This window comes from Alligator sinensis, unplaced genomic scaffold, assembly GCF_000455745.1.
Source record: "Alligator sinensis unplaced genomic scaffold, ASM45574v1 scaffold779_1, whole genome shotgun sequence".
NCBI classification, from domain to species: domain Eukaryota; kingdom Metazoa; phylum Chordata; order Crocodylia; family Alligatoridae; genus Alligator; species Alligator sinensis.
The window spans coordinates 27,259-44,470 of record NW_005843170.1 but is presented as its reverse complement, the minus strand read 5'-3'; the positions used below and the strand labels follow the sequence as shown (position 1 = coordinate 44,470).

The window sequence follows — 17,212 nt, the reverse complement described above, 5'->3', positions numbered from 1 at the left end:
CACTCTGTAGGTGTTAATTGCCTTCCTTCCATTTTAATGTTCTTGATGTTTCATTATTCAAAGCATCCTTTCATCTCCAATTGTGTAGTTTGATGACTATTTCTAGAAATGTCTTTCTTTTTTCACAGCCTTGCAGACTGTTTTTAGCTCTAGCTAAAAACCTTAACTCAGGTGTAGTAATATTAACACAGGTGTAGAAATGACTGAGTGAAGTGCTGAAGGCAGTGTCAAGACATGGAAGAAGACTGGAATTTGTTTTATGAATCTGAATAAGAGGTATAAACTTAACTATAACAACTACAGGACTAATGACACAAGATATTTTGACTATTTTGACCATTTTTACCTAGCTTCTTGTGTTTTGTAAATTTAATATATAATCTAGCAAAGTAGTGCACATTCCAGTAAGGGTATATTGTTTTGCTTTGATCTTAAAGTAAATAATATAGTCCTAGGCCCCTAGCATATTAGTAAAGCTTCTAGTTTCTTTTTAACTAGAGAAAATTTATTCTGTGTTTTGTGTGATGATGGGCCACACTATCTGCACCCCTCTTTTCAAAATCATAGGTCTGCCCATGAAGTTCCATCCTACTGGGTCAGAGCAACGGTCCATCTAATTCAGTATCCTGTGTTTGACAGTGGAAAATAGTAGATGTTTCCGATGGAGAGGGCACGTCTACATGAGATGTTACATTGTCAGAGCTTCAGCAGGCACAAACCATGATGCCAACGCTATACTGCCATAGCAACAAGCTACGCCACTGTAGCATCTAAAAATAACTGTGTGTCACCAGGACTGCGCACTACGAGTAGGTACTGCATAGTCATTTAGTACGTGCTAAAGTAGTACCAAATGCGTAGTGAAGGGCACATGTAGACATACCCAGTGTATATGTATAGGTCATGTCTAGAGTAATCCATATTCTGCTATACACTTCACAGCATCAATCATTGGTTTAGGGATGTCAGTGAATACATGACTGATTTTTCTATTTAATTGCTCCTAATAGATCTGTCCTCCATGGGTTTGTCTAATTCAGTGGTCTCCAACCTTTTTAAGAAGATCACTTTTGGAGTTTTAAAGCAACCCAAGATCTACATGCCCCCCCGTGCCCTTCTGGGGTGCATGCCCCTCCTACCCCCACCCCCCCAGACAAGCTGCTCACAGCTCTGCCCCATGCCCTGGATGTGCAGGGCCTGCCTCAGCCCCAGCCCCTCCCACACTGCTGCTGAAGCCATCCCCGTTACCTGCTGCCTGTGCTGCCCCCTGGCTGGGCCGCATGGTCCATCACTCATTGTGGGGGCCTCAATCTAGCACTGACCCCTTCCCTCCCCCACAGACTGACTTGCTGGGCTGAGGGGAGGGCATGTGTGCACATGTGCATGCGCACCCAGCCCCCCGGCCCAGGATCAACTAAAAGAGGCTCCGTGATCAATTGGTCAATCACAATCAACCGGTTGGGGATCATGGGTCTAGTTGCTTTTTGAACCCAAAGCCTATACACAAATAATACACACAAACCACTGACCTGCTACTTTCAGCTCAATTAGTGTTTCTCCATAACTGATGCCATCCTGAACAAAACAATGGTATTTTCCTTCATCAGAGACAGTGATATTGAGAATCTTTAAGGGAACACTTCCATCTGTGATGCTGTCCTTCAAAAGTTCTGTCCTTCCCTTATATTCTGGCAATTGGTCTTTGAGCTGATCTGTCCGATTATGGTACAAATGCACAATAGTATCGGACTCAGATCGGAACCATTTCACGTCCATGTTCACAGCATTCATCCTTGGAATCAGGTGACAGGGCAGTAAAATTTCCTGCCCCACAATGCCAGTGACTAGCTTCTGTGATCCATCTACTTTAAATGAAGCTGTAAAATGTACCAAAACCAAATTTAGGCTTTCAGAACAAAGAAAGAGATTTTAAAATCATAACTGTGAAGCAGTCATGCAGCTTAGAACATTTTAGCCTGAAGTGGCAAAGAAATAAGCAACAGAAAACATGCTCTTAAAATAGGAAGTGTCAGAAAACTTTAGTTATAGGTGTAACTGAAAGGTTCATCTACAATATGTATATTACATTCAGTGCCCAAATGGGTAGGATGTCCTGTGTGTGTGAAACATGAAGCCAACATGTTTCATTGAAAATGTTCTGAAACTTTAATTCTCCACCCCTGCCCCCACAAAAAATAATTAAAGAAAAAGTCAAAATAGGATTCCAAATAGGAGAGGTTTTTTCCCCCCTTGATTAGTGTTATTTTTCAGTTATACCACCATGGTCCCCCTGCTTTATTTGTGGCATATTAGGGTGCTATACCCTGTAGTTGTGTGACAGGGTTGATTTTGTCATTTTAGTAATAGGTTAGACAAGGATATAGTTTGGATAGGGATGTTCCTTCCTCAGGCAGTGGGTTGGACTAGATCCGTGGTTCTCAACCTTTTTCCTACCAGGAGCCATTTGCAAAGATCCATAGCCTATCTCAACTCACACCCCCTGGCCCTGCCAGTGCCCAACCCCCAGTTCCCTGCTCCCCTTGGGCCATGCTGCTATCCCTCACTCCCAACGCACAGCGCCCTGTCCCCAGCCCTGCCAGAGAGGCCCCCAGCTACCCCTGTCCTGCTCAGGCCAGAGGATGGTGGCTGTGGCAGCTCTGGCTCATGTGGGCAGCAGCAGAGCAAGTCCATCCCCAGCAAGGGGTGGAGGGAGAAGATGGGGAGGCCTATGGCACCTCTCCTATCCTGAGTTGGGGCTGCTGTGCCATGCCAGGGCCCCCCCTCCCTAAGCAGCATCTCCTGACCATCTCACCTATGTGAGCATGGGCACTGGCCCCAGGGCCACCAGCCTAGCCATGCAGCTGTCCCCCACCCCCTTCCCCCGCTGGAAGGGGCAGGAATCTTCCTGCCGCCCCTCTGCTCTGCTGTAGCTTACAACCCATTGAAATATTCTTGCGACCCACTTTTGGGTTGCAACCTACAGGTTGAGAAATGCTGGATTAGAAGACCTCAAGAGCTCCCTTCCAGCCCTATTTTTCTTTTACACTTATGTTTTTGAGAAAATAATGGGCTGACGATTATGTATGTGTTTTAATGTTAGATATTCTGGGGATGAGATGCATATAAATACATTGATAGAAAATGGAGATAGGACTCCTTAGCAGAGGAAGAGTTATTCCTCTTCACTGTTTAGGGACAAAAAGAAAACTGTTATTAATATTTACTTAATGATCCAGTCCAAAACTTTGGCTCTTTTTGTTCATTTTTCTACAAAAGACTGGAAAAAAAGGACATAAAAAGGATCTTTTAGGCAGCAACAGAAAATATCTGGAAGCAGTGGGGATTCCTACCTGAGTCCAGTGGGTGAACGTGAAACATAATGAAGAAAATGATCAGACCAGACAGAGACAGACAACGTCTAGAGCTCTGGCAAAATGACAGGGCCATCTTGTTCTTAATCTTAACCTTAACTTGAATCTGAAAGGATGAGAAGGAGAAAAATTATATAAAAAAACTAAGTACAGCAGAGTGATTCTGACAAGTAGATCTTAGAATTAGATGTCTAGAAGATATTACATGATATATAAGAGCAATGGTATCCATCTTTTTTGCAATGTGGGCAGGATGGGTGATGCCAGGTCTGCACACCAGCAGCGTCTGGCCCATGAACTCAAATGGGAACATGGGGCAGGCACAGCTCAGGCCTGATCCAGATGGCAGTGTGAAGCCTGACCTCTGTGAGGAAGAAAGGGAGCAGCCTGGCCCCAATCCAGCTGTGCGGGGAATTGGGGAGCGGTCTGATTCCAATCCGGTTGCACAGGGAAGGGAGCAGTGTAGTGGCCTAGATCAATCTGGACATTGGCGGGGGGTGGGAGGCTGGCATTGGGGAGCAGTCCAAATGAATCCCAGTTTGCAATGGATGGACCTTGTCCTGCTCCTGCTGCATGGCAATGGCCCAGGTAGGACTTGATCTAGAGCCACAGAGTTTCCACCACTTTCCTCCCTGCCAAATTTCCCAACCTGAAAGAAGCCCCAGAGGCCAGATGCTATGGCTCCACAGGCTGCATTTACTAGGCCTGTGCAAGTCAGCAGTGATCCGATCCAGCGTCGGATCTGGCCGCGATCCGATCTGGAGCTCCGGATCAGGTTTCTGCCTCGATCTGGCCGAAGCTTCAGAGCCGCCTCCGAGATCTGGCCCCGGGGTATAGTGGGGAATCAATGAAATATTTATAACTTTGTTTTTTGTCCGATTTGCATGAAACTTGCGGGGATGGTAGCCTCTGCTGAGAGCATGAAACTTGCCAAGTTTCAAGGAGATCAGTGCAGGGGGTTTGGGGCAACTGTATCCCAAATTCTTGAAAGTCAAACTCCTGTCATGGCTGTGTGTTACACCACAGGGGGGTCAAAACTGCAGGGCTAGTAGCCCTTACTGAGGTCACAAAGCCTGCCAAGTTTCAAGAATATCGGTACAGAGGTTTGGGGGGAACTGCACCTCAAACTGCGGATAAGCAAAACTCATGCCATGGGTGACACTGTGTGTGTTAAGGCACAGCAGGGTGACAGCTGAAGGGATGGTGGGGCCCCTGCTGTGGCCACAATGCCTGCCAGCTGTGGAGGAGATCGGTGCAGGGGGGTTCTGGGGCCCTGAGTCTGTCAGCAGCTAGGGGCGCAACTCATGCCAAGACTGTCTGTCTTGGGGCAGTTGATCGTCTGCATTGATTCTGTCCTCTCCTTAGCCTGGTTTTGTAGGTGCTAATTGATGCTCATTAAGTCCTTATGTAGTAGCTAGGTCCTGTGTATTGAGCTGGTCCCCAAGTCCCTGGTCCCTGAGTGAATCATGATTGATCGATTGGTAACTGGGAACACAGCAGCTTTGTATCCAGGCCTGCAGCAGTGTCTCCTCTCCTGCCCCAAGACAGTCACAGTCAGTCCCACAAGCACCCATGGCATAAGTTTTGCTTGTCTGCAGCTTGAGGGGCAGTTCCCCCCAAACCCCTGCACCGATCTTGAAACTTGGCAGACTTTGTGGCCTTAGGAAGAGCTACCACCCCTGCAGTTTTGGCCCCCCTGTGTTGTAACACATAAACGTGATAGGAGTTTTGCTTTCAAAAATTTGGGTTGCTGTTCCCTGCAAACTCCTGCCCCACACTGATCTTCTTGAAACTTGTCAGGCTTCATTCTCTCTGCAGAGTCTACCACCCCTGAAAATTGGATCCAAATCAGACAAAAAACAACAAAGTTATAGATATTTTATTGTTTCCCCATTACACTCTATGACTGGATCTCCAAGGCGGCTCCAAACCACTTCGGGAAGCTGAACGAGGCTGGCGCTTCGACCCGGATGCGCTGCTTTGGACCCTGAAGCATCTGAAGCTTCTCTGGATCCGAAGCTCTGTCCGAAGCCTTGCACAGCCCTAGCACTTAGCCTGTGGGCCAGGGGCCGAGCACCTCTGTGTAAAAGGGATGTACTACCCATGTTGGGTAAAGTCACAAGTTTATACAGTCATTGAAACTGAGAATCCACCAAACACCTCACTTTTCCCTCACCTATTCCCCTAATTTGAGAGCTAGATCTGGCAGCACGTTTGAAAACAGTCTGGGGATAAGGTTGAGCTTTCATCACATTTTAGACTGAGACAGGCAAAGTACTGCACAGTGTTATGAAAAATACCATGGAGGAACACTTATGGGTTATCTATACTGTGGTGGATGGGTGATCTGGAACAGTGGCGACATATTGGGGGTGCACACAGGTGCATGTGATGATGTGCTGAGAGTGCTGATGCAGGCCCTGTCAAGCCGCACCCCCCGTTTAGGTGATGGGCAGGGGGGACGGTGGGAGTGCTGGTGCTGGCCAGGGAGCAGGTCCAGCAAAAGCTGACACCCCCCCGGTTAGTAACATCAGCCACCGGGGGACACCCCCCCCAGTCAGTGTGATCGGTCATGGGGGACCCCCCAGTCTGTGAGCTCAGCTGCTGGGGGACCCCCAGTAACGTGTCCCCCTAATTCAAGAGGCATCACTCACCCATGAACCTGGGAGCACACACATCCTCTAAGTCCATTGACTTGGATGCCAGAGATGGCATTAAGCTTTAACATATGACTGCTCAAACTCATTCTAACATTAAAACTGCTTAATATTACACAGCACTTAGTATAGCCTAAGGGTAGCATGTAACAGCACCTACGGGTGCTTTATCCACACAGATAAAGCGACCAATTTACAGTCATCCAGCATTCTAGGATCCAGGCTACCAGCCCCTTTACACCTACAAACTTTCTACCTTTCCAAGCTCTACTGCCCAGGGGGTAGTACTGGTCCCAAGCCAATCCCTCCAGACACCCCTAAACATCTTAATGCCATTTAATGTGTGGATGTTCCCTTTTTAAGTGGTTTTAGAATAGTTTAAAGGTAGCCTGTAACACCACAGCTAGTTCAGGCAGCTGAGCACTCCAGAGGGAAGGGGTGTGGTTCCTTATTTATCACTGATTCCAGAATGAATGCAAGACATAACTTTCTGCTTTGACTGTGGCAGTACAGCTCCTTCAGACATTTTAAGGGGAAGAAAGTATTTAATCCTAAATTTATTTAGGTCTTGAAAACTGCAGTGATAAAAGGAAGCAAAAAATACGATAATGAAGCCTTGTAGAGAAAGATATTTTTGTTGCACGTCTCCCTGTTACTTCGTTCAGGGAAGGCTAAGGTCCAGCAGCTTCTAATAACACAGAACAGCAAGGTACAAAATTGTAGAATTCAACATAATTTTAAAATCAGGAATTACAATGCTATGAAAGTGAAATATTTTGAATGCAGTTTAGTCAAAATTCACCTACCTGAGTGACTCTTCTGAGAAAAGTTATGAACTTGATAGCGTGTCTGCTTCATCCAAAGCAGTCTTTATTTTCTCAAGATATTTATTGAAAATGTAAATTATTTCATTCTGTGAAGTACACTGCTGACTTTGGCTATAAGCTCAGTAGAGGAATTAACTGCAGTCTTTCCTTCTGGATTTTAAAATATTCTCTTTTCCCTCAAAATGAAGACATATGCTTCCTTCAGCAGCACGTATCAGCTTCAAATGTGAAAGTAAAAGTACCACAAAAGGTTTAGCCATTTCACAGCAAGAGATTTTTAAAGAAACAGCCGCGTTGCAACAGATGTAAATATTTAGGTACCTTGGCATACATTTTATTTATTTGATTTGATCTATATGCCACCTTTCTCCACAGAGACTCTGGGTGGCTTACTGTAAAAGACAGGACAACATATAAAAGCAAGTGGAATAACATAGGAAACAAATAGGAAACAAATAAAAGCAAGTAGAATAAAATATCCCTAAATAATGTTTTCATTTTGCCTTGCTTGCTAAATGTTTTCCCAAAATAGGAGGGTATTACAGTGTTTCTAACCTTCATGAGAAAACTCAGAAGCAATGTTAAGCATTCAGAGATTACAAATATTCACAAGGTCAATGTGTGGTATTGTCCTGGGTTGTGTTAAACTGCACAGGGGGTCTTAAATAGGGAAACTCACTTTTCTCCTTGGCGCGACTGAGGTCAAACTCCTTGGTCAACAGATGATGTTATACAAGTATATGAGAAGGGATCTGTGAAGGAAGAGGGAATTGGGTTAAAGAGAGTGCTCTGATTTCAATATGATGAGAGATGTTTAGATATTGAGTTATTAAAATGAGTTAGATTACTGTGTTACATGGAACTTGATTATTCAGGAGGAATTTGAGATGCATGGGGATATTTTTACTACCAAATTTTCTTGCATATAACATAACTTTTCCCCCTAAAGATCAGCAGATGGAAACTGAGGTGCACTTTTTAAATGAGGAAGTATGATAATAGCAGATTCTTCAGCATGAGCCTTTGCTGGGGGGATGCATGTAGTTTACAATGGCAGCACAGTGCGTACGTGGGGATCCCCAGCTGCTGGCCATGCACACTTTCCCTTTCCCCCAGCAGAAGGATACGCTGCAGAAGCTGCTATTCAGTCACAGCTACTTACCAGTATTTTCAGGGAAAGATCTTTTTTGTTTTCTTTCTGCCTGTCAGAAACAAGGTGTGTATCCTTTTCAGGGGTATGTTGTAGACAAGAAAATATGATAATATTGTTCCAACCTGAATCTTGCTGTAGATTCTAGTTTTACAGAATATGCACGTGTTATCAAATGGACAGATTATCTCACATTTAACACTTTTTATGTAAATGGTAAATAATTGTACTATAATAAAGGGCTTAGTCTGTTTTTCTGTCTGTGTGTCTGTCCATAATACTTTTGGGCAACTGCACATGTGCTGCCGAGAGGGCCAGCAGCGATTGGCTGCGCAGGCTCTGCCTCCTCGGGAAGGGCGGTGGGGGACGAGATGGAGGCAGGTTGTGGAGGAGGGAGCTGCTGCCGATGCTGTGGGAGCTGTCACTGCTGCCACCACCTCAGGCAGGGAGGCCAAGACGAAGGAAGGCGGTGGAGTGGAGCTGTTGCCACTCAGCCAGGCAGGTGGAAGTAGCTGGGTGGGGAGCCGCCGTGCCAGAGGCTGGAGGAAGAGGCAGTGGCAGAGGGACTGTTTATGTGGCCGACCCCGAAGGGTGAGTGGGGAGCGGGAGGGGGCACATGTAAACTTTCCCTGAAACACTCACAATTTATGACGGGCAATTGGCTAGTCTGCAATAAATGTTTTAAGCACGGTGGAGATATAAGCGATATATGTCATCATAAAAAGTAAATCAGTAGTAGATGTTAATAGATGAACTCCATTATTGCTACATTGTACTCTACAATGATCTATAAACATGACCATTATTTATTAGAACATTTATTACTCATGAATTCACCTTTGATGAAGCATCTGTAAATTTATAATGGTTTCAAATTGCAGCACTGGAAATTTATGTTGCATGTTAGGAAATTTTTTTTAATTATGAGGGTGGTTAAACACCGAGACAGAGGTTTGGAAGTTTTCAATAGCGGGTTAAATATTTGACTGGAATGGCTTGAGCAGGGGGTCGAACTTGATGATCTTTAGAGGTTATTTCCATACCTATTTTTCCAAGTTTTTTAGCTCAAGGATAAGGTTACATACAGACACATCATAAAAAAAGCAAGACAAACACATTGCTATAAAGGCATGATTACAATAAAGTGAAAGGCAGAATTTCTATGGGAAATTAGGACAAAAGAAATCATTTAGAAAAAATAATCAGTTGAACAGAAATGTATCAACCTTGCCCAATTTAAATGATTCATTTTGTTTCTGAATCTCTAATAAAACTCGTTTTGGGGTTGCATTGCACCTAATCTCAATTTCCACCAAAACTGCTCTCAGAATTCCAGTTCTGTGTCCTATAATCCCATTCTTCTTACAGGCCACACTTGCTTGCCAGACTAGATCTCTCATGATATGCTGACATCTTTCCCTCCACCTATGCCATTTGTATGTCTCATGAAAGTTGGATAAGAAAGATACCTAGGCCTAGTTAAAATGCTAGAAAAAGTTTATTTGTGAAAGTACCAGTCATGGAAACAATTGCTGAATTACTGAACCAAGAAGTAGAGGCAAGGTCTTGGTGAATCATGATGTAATAATGTACTGGACCCTGCATAGGAAGTACCTAGAAGAATTAAACACCAAGAACTAATCAGCCTGGACCTAGTCAAGCTGATGCCAATCGAGTCAAGACAGGCATTCAATAAGTAATTTAAATAATTTAAATGAATAATATATTAAAAAGTAGAATGTGAAAGCAGTTTAGTTATTAAAAGCATGCATGCATGGTGCATTTTCAGTATTCAGATTGACTAGTTAGCTTGGAATCAGAAAATGTATTGACACAACTGAATGCATATTAGGTTGTGAGCAGATCATTCAGGGAATTGTTAGGATGAAAGGGATTTGAAATCAGGTAGATAGATCATAGCATATCATAGAAAGATGGTGGGTTCTCAGTACTACCATGTAGCTGGTCAGGCATCAGCTCTAGTGCAACCTGGTTCCGTGAATAAGGATAATAATTAGGAGTCAGGTGACCATAGGGAACCTATAGGCACCACAAGCCCCTTATAGGAGGACTATAAAACACCATCTACTTCCTGTGGGACGTCCCAGAAAAATTGCTTGTGTGTATTCTCCTTGGACTTCTTACTTGCTCCTACCAGAACACTTCCTTGGGGACCCCCAACTGTTCCAGGGGCTTGTCAACCAGTGCCAGCGACTATTTACCCTGTGTCCCTGAACCTATCTAATAGGCAAATAAAAGTAGTTTGTAATTAGCCTGTTAGCAGGGTCTGCCCTGTTGGGAGGCACTTACTCCCTTTTGGAGGACCTTAAGAGCTTCCTTATGGCTATGTCAGCTATGTCCACTGACTCCCTCTTATCACACACTGCTGAAATAGCCTGGTAGACTTTAAGGCAGGATCCTCAAATGGTCACTCAGTATGCAGGTGAGTTCCAGCAACTAGCTGGGGGGGACAGACTGGAATAAGGGTGCATGGGTCTTCTACTTCTATCAGGGACTAATGGGGAGGTGAAGAATCAGCTGGCTCATAAGGAAGCCCCCTTATTCAAAGTAGGAGCCTGAGTGTGTTTCTCAGTGCAGCATCTCAGATTATCCCGTCCTTCAGGCAACCTCAATCGCTGATACTGGAGCTCGTAGCACATCTCAGCACAGATCAGACTGTGGCCTTCCAGTTGCAACTGCCCAAGGCTGTAAGAGCCCATTCTGTTTTTCATGTCTCCCTGTTGAAACCCTATGAGAGAACCTGCTTCCAAGTCATGCCCTACCCCAACCTTCAATGGTCTTGATTCAGGACCAGGAAGAATTTATAATGAAGGAGGTCCTTAACAGGAAAAGGGTATGGGGAAAACTCCATGATCTCATTGACTGGAAAACACGCATGCCTCAGAATTTGTCTGAGGCCCCCTCGACAGCAAGCCAGGTCCTGGGGCATCTGGGGGTCAGCCTAGGAGAGGGGTAGTGTTAGGACTTTGGGACATGAAAATGGTATGGACAGGCCAGCAGATGGAAGCTACGTCTTCAGTGCCACTGCATAGCTGGTTAGAAACTAGCCCCAGCCCAGACTGGTTCCTCCCATAAGGGTATTAATAAGGAGTCAGGTGACCAGAGGGAACCTATAGGCACTGTGAGCCCCTGATAGTAGTGCTATAAAACCTCTCCTACTTCCTGTGGGACTTGTTCCAGCATCGTTGTCTGTGTGTGTGCTCCTTGGACCTCCATCTTCTTCCTGCCTGATTCCAAGCTTTACCACACTCTGTTTGGACCTCCCTGCTCTGACCACCTTCCTCCCTGACCACAGTACTGCCTCAGCCCTTAGCCTGAAGGCCCAGACTTCGAGTGATACATAGTATGTCCCCAGTCTGCTCATGGTAATTCACTGAGGGTAGATCACTGAGTCAATCACCTATGGCCCAGTTGATCCTGACAGGAGTAAAGTATGCATAAAAGATACATAATTTACAAAGATTTGGGATTACTGTTTCTTTTCACTTATCCCCTTTATCAGTCAGCTTGGTGTCCTGACTGATAGAGAATAAAGGCCATTCTATGAGATAGGCTAGGTTTTTTTTGTGATACCTTTTCCTGGACTATATGTACAGTTGGAAGAAATGTTGAGTAAACTTAAAGTGTCCTCTTTCATAGTTTCATAGATATTAGGGTTGAAAGGGACCTCAGCAGATCATCGAGTCCGACCCCCTGCCCCCCAGGCAAGAAACAGTGCTGGGGTCAGGTGACCCCAGCCAGGTGCTTGTCTTTCCTTGGAGTCAGACCAGCAAAGACTCCCACTGCCTGAAGAAGGGTGACTGCACCCAAAAGCTTGCCAAGAACTTTTTCCCAACTACTCACTTGGTCTAATACAAGATATCATATCTACTCAAAGACCCTTGCCTGCTTATGTCCCTAGATCAACACGGCTACGATCACAACTCCCAAAACAAATTTGGTCATCGATACAAATGATATTATGCTGTTACATGTAAAAAGGTGAGAGGTCATTGTCAGTAGTCACTACTCTGCTCTAAAACTTGTTACCTGTTGTAGCCAGAGCCATGGCATCTCCTAAAAATAATCTGGGAGCTTTATTTTTGGGTAGATTTTTCACAGGAACATTTCAGTTTGAAGCACTGTTTGGGGATTTTGGTGTTTATTACATACTCTATATCAGCATCTAAGGTGTTGTAAACTGCTCTGAGCCTTTTTGGGGAGGCTAGTATATACATTTAATAAATGCATAAATTAAAAAAAATGTATATTGTCCATTCCACATATTAAGGTTAAAAATAAGTTTCCACCATAAGATTAAATTTAAAATATGCATAATAGACAGGTATCTAGGAGATGAACTCTTGGATGAAGGTAGAAAATCCATCAACATTTGAGGTGACTCTGGTTTACTGATATTTGTAGAGGACAGCTTAGATGAAAATAGCATATCCAATGGCAATGTGAGCTTTCCTTTGCTAACACCTGCTTACGCATGTAACTTCCACACACACACACACCGGGGTTGTGTATTGTTTTTTTGTGTGCATTTGTGCTTTGATATGGGCAAGATGGCCCCTGTTGTTGTGGCCATGTCCTCAGCACATGGCAAGCTGGGACCTGTATCTGGGGGCAACATGTAAAACCCTCTGGCTTCATTGGCCAGAGGAAGCAGAGGATGCTTTAGGCAGACTGGCTGTGAGAAAGACTGCATTGGGGTGCTCCCTGACTGGCCAAGGCTTGGGTGATGTCACACCAGGTATAAGAACCACTTACTAAGGTTTGTTCTCTTTTCTCCCGGGGTTGCTGAGAGCTGTACAACTACACTGGGAACCAAAAAACCTGCTGCCCGTGTTGGGGGGCAGTGGGGAGGATAAGGCAGTCTTCTGCCTCAGGTAGAGGGAGAGAAAGTCTGTTTTGGAGTTTGAGATTCCTATTTCCTCCCTCTTTTCTTTTTTTTTTTTTTTTTCCTTAAGAGGGCTAATGCCATGGGGGTATTAATCCCTGAAGCAAACTGCCCAGGGATGGGTCCTGGAGTTACTGGCTACAGGAGCCTGGCCTCTTCTGTTTTGTAACTGTATCATCTCAGCATGAGGAAAAGTTGAGATCGGCTGTCCAGATTGCAGCCATAGGCCTGCGCCTTGTTTTTGTGGTTGTTGTTTCTGTAACTCTGGTGTTGCAGCTTAGCTGTGCGGCTGAATCCCAGCTATATGTTCAGGCCTCGTTGCAGTATAGGCCTGGCTGAATATTGTTGCCCAGTTCAGGCCCAGTGAGATAGGCCTGACATCTCCTTCCAAGTTTCCTTTTTGCAGTTTCTGGACAGCAGAGCTGGGATTGGGACTAGGAATTTAGGGGTGCAGCTTGATCCCAATCGCACACCGGGGAGGGAGCAGTGGAGTGGCCTGGCTCAATCTGGACATGTGGGGATGGGAAGGAAGGGCAGTGGGGAGCAGTCCAACTGAATCCTATTGTGCAAGGGATGGGCCTGGTCCTGCTCCTGCTGCATAGCAATGGCCCAGGCAGGGCTTGATTTAGAGCCACATAGCTTTCCTTGCCAAATTTCTCAACCTGCAGGGAGCCCCAGAGGCCAGATGCCATGGCTCCATAGGCTGCATTTGGCCTCTGAGCCAGGGGTTGAGAACCTCTGTGTAAAAGGGTATGTCAGTTGTAGTGCGCAGGTTTGTTATTACCCTGAAATAGAATAGTTTTCTGATAGCATACTGTTAGGTTAACAATAATTTAGATTATTAAGAAGTATTAGCTTTACAGCTGAATACAAGGCATGACCTGTGGCCTAGCAATGCAGCTGACCACAAGGCAGATTGATAGCTAAGCCTTTGCTTGTGTCAAGTAATCATTTTAACTGTATTAAGCATTTTCTGAGTTAAAAGCAGCAAGTATCTCTGTGTCTGTGTGCTGAAAAATCAGCTACAGCAAGAAGTAAGATAAGACAGGGAAACCATTGTTCTGGGTGCACTGGTTGTGTCCTTGAGAAGTATCTACTACTGTGTAAGGTTTTGCTAACATATTATAATGTTACTGTTACTTAACTTTTAGCTTTTAAAAAAGTGCTAGTTCAGCTTAATAGAAATATGCTGTTACAAAGATTTGAAAAGCACCGCCCAAGTATTGCTTTTTTTGTTAACCATGAAGCCTTGCCTTGTTGTAATAAGTATAAAAGATCACCTCACCCTTAGGGGGGGGGCCATTTTGCCTTGCTGGCTTTATGGTCTTTGCTCGAGCAAATAAACAGCTGTCTTTCTTTACCCGCGTTGTCTGTCAATCAAATTACAGCTAGACAACGAACCTTAGGGAGATTTCTCCCACCACAAAACTCAGGCAAGAAATCAGGCTAGTTAAAAGACAAGACTTTACCAGATAAAATGCTCTTGAATCCTTTGATTGTTTCTTTTAGAGGTACCAGTTTTCCATCATGGCCTGTGAAGACTTCAGCAACCTGGAAAGGCTGTGACAAGAATCTCTGGATTTTTTTGGGCCCGGGCTACAGTTAATTTGTCTTCCTCAGACAGTTCATCCATTCCCAAAATAGCAATTATATCTTGAAGGGATTTGTAATCCTATTACGGGGAAGATGATTCAAGTTAAGTAATCCCTCAAGCCACATGCAAATGTTAACACTATACCTTATTCAAAAAGGCCAGCTCTCAAAATTCAGTTTTGTAAATCTGAAGAGAGACTCAGACCCTAGTTTGAAATAGATGTTTTGGGAAACAAAGTTGTTATACCTGAAGAATTTTCTGAACATCCGGAGCCACATCATAATGCTCTTGGTCCACAATGTTAGGGTCCATAATACGGGAAGTGGAATCCAGAGGATCTACAGCTGGATAGATACCCAGTTCTGCAATTGCACGGGATAATACTGTGGTAGCATCCAAGTGTGCAAAAGTAGTAGCAGGAGCAGGATCAGTCAAGTCATCAGCCGGTACATAAATAGCCTAAAATGAGACCCTCAGATCAGTTAGGCTCTGGAAGCGGTGAGACGCACAGGTGAAAGCCCGCTGCGTTTCTGCTCCCCCAACCCCCCGAGACCACCCAGCAGCCGCGGAGCTCCCCGCCGACTCCCAGCACAGCCAGAGGTAAGCGGGGCCTGTGGTGGGAGGGGGTTAACCCCTAGAGAGTACTACAGGATAGGGAGGTCCGGGTGAGGGAGATTCCCTGCCCTCCATCAATGCTGACCTCATGAAGGAACATCTTGAGAGGCTGGATACCTTCAAGTCAGCTGGCCCTGACAGTCTACACCCCAGGGTACTCAAGGAGCTGGCGAGCATCATAGCCCAGCCTCTGGCACGGATCTTTGAGAACTCCCGGCACTCTGGTGTAGTGCCCGAAGACTGGAAGAAGACCAATGTGGTGCCCATCTTCAAGAAAGAAAGGAAAGTGGAGCCAGCAAACTACAGGCCAATCAGCCTGATCTCTAGCTCAGGGAAGGTCTTAGAAAAAAGTTTATTAAAGAGGCCATCCTTAATGGACTGGCCAACGCCAACATCCTAAAGGATAGCCAGCACGGGTTTGTTGCAGGTAGGTCTTGCTTGACCAATCTCATTTCCTTCTATGACCAGGTTACCCATCACCTGGACAAGGGAGAAGAGACTGATGTCATATATCTTGACTTCAAAAAAAGCCTTCAATCTGGTATCCCATGATCACCTCTTGGGAAAACTAGCCAATTGTGGCCTTGGGTCCACCACGATATGCTGGCTGGGGAATTGGCTCCGTGGTCGGACCCAGAGGGTGATAAGTGATGGAAGTCAAATCGTCATGGTGCCCTGTGACCAGTGGGGTCCCCCAAGGCTCCGTCCTTGGACCCATATTGTTCAACATCTTCATCAATGATGTGGACACTGGAGTCAGAAGCGGACCGGCCAAGTTTGCCGACGACACCAAACTTTGGGGCAAAGCATCCACACCTGAAGACAGGAGGGCGATCCAGGCTGACCTGGACAGGCTCAGCAAATGGACGGATGAGAACCTGATGGTGTTTAACACTGAAAAATGCAAGGTTCTCCACCTTGGGAGGAAAAACCTGCAGCATCCTTATAGGCTCGGCAGTGCTACGCTGGCTAGCACTACGGAAGAAAGACTTGGGGGTCATGATTGACCACAAGATGAACATAAGCCTTCAATGCAATGCTGCGGCTAGTAAAGCGACCAAAACGGTGGCTTGTATCCATAGATGCTTCTCAAGCAAATCCCGGAACGTCATTCTCCCCTCGTACTCGGCTTTGGTGAGGCCGCAGCTGGAGTACTGCGTCCAGTTTTGGGCCCCCCAATTCAAAAAGGATGTGGAGAAGCGTGAGAGAGTCCAGGGGAGAGCCACGTGCATGATCACAGGTCAGGAAAACAGACCTTATGACAACAGGCTGAGATCTATGAGGCTCTTTAGCCTGGAAAAGTGCAGGCTCAGGGGTGATCGGATGGCCACCTACAAGTTTATCAGGGGTGACCACCAGTATCTGGGGGAACGTTTGCTCACCAGAGCACCTCAAAGGATGATGAGGTCGAACAGTTATAAACTACTGCAAGACCGTTTCAGGCTGGACATAAGAAAGAATTTCTTCTCTGTCCGAGCCTGCAAGGTCTGGAATAGCCTGCCACCAGAGGTGGTTCAAGCACGTACATTGAACACCTTCAAGAAAAAAATTGGATGCTTATCTTGCTAGGATCCTATGACCCCAGCTGACTTCCTGCCCTTCGGGCAGGGGGCTGGACTTTCTGATCTTCTGAGGTCCCTTCCAGCCCTCATGTCTATGAAATCTATGAGAACCCAGTTTTAAAATTAAGCCACTAATTGTTCATCATTCCTCAGACATGCCTACTATGCACTGCCATCTTCAACTAATAGCAACAGTGAATTCTATTGGAAGACAGACGCTACTTAATACCATACCTGTACAGATGTAATGGATCCTTTTTTTGTAGTAGTTATTCTTTCCTGCATTGTACCCATGTCAGTAGCTAATGTTGGCTGGTAGCCTACAGCAGAGGGGATACAACCCAGAAGTGCAGATACCTGGAGATCAAGAGGACAATAGCTTATACTAAGTTAACTAACCTGAATAGTTTGTTCTGAGAATTTCTGACAGAGAAGTGCTGTCTTATCAGTAAGGACCTGACCTACCAAAATTGTGATTTTGTAATCTGGCACTGCCTACAAGATCTGCTGGGGGGGGGGGGGGCTGAGGG

The 17,212-nt window shown here is 45.4% G+C and overlaps 1 protein-coding gene across 2 annotated transcripts in view; it reads right to left on the bottom strand.

Annotated features, from left to right (window-relative positions):
- The window catches only part of LOC102371006 (butyrophilin subfamily 1 member A1-like), a 40,843-nt gene that overhangs the window by 10,276 nt on the left and 13,355 nt on the right, over positions 1 to 17,212 (bottom strand). For both annotated transcript variants that reach the window (XM_025194202.1, XM_006037780.2), the window contains exons 2-5: positions 7,535 to 7,607; positions 6,835 to 7,073; positions 3,351 to 3,477; positions 1,530 to 1,877 (exon numbers count right to left, since the gene is read on the bottom strand). In XM_025194202.1, the coding sequence (XP_025049987.1) occupies positions 1,530 to 1,877; positions 3,351 to 3,447 (445 nt within the window). In that variant the 5' untranslated portion in view covers positions 3,448 to 3,477; positions 6,835 to 7,073; positions 7,535 to 7,607. The remainder of the gene's footprint in view (positions 1 to 1,529; positions 1,878 to 3,350; positions 3,478 to 6,834; positions 7,074 to 7,534; positions 7,608 to 17,212) is intronic.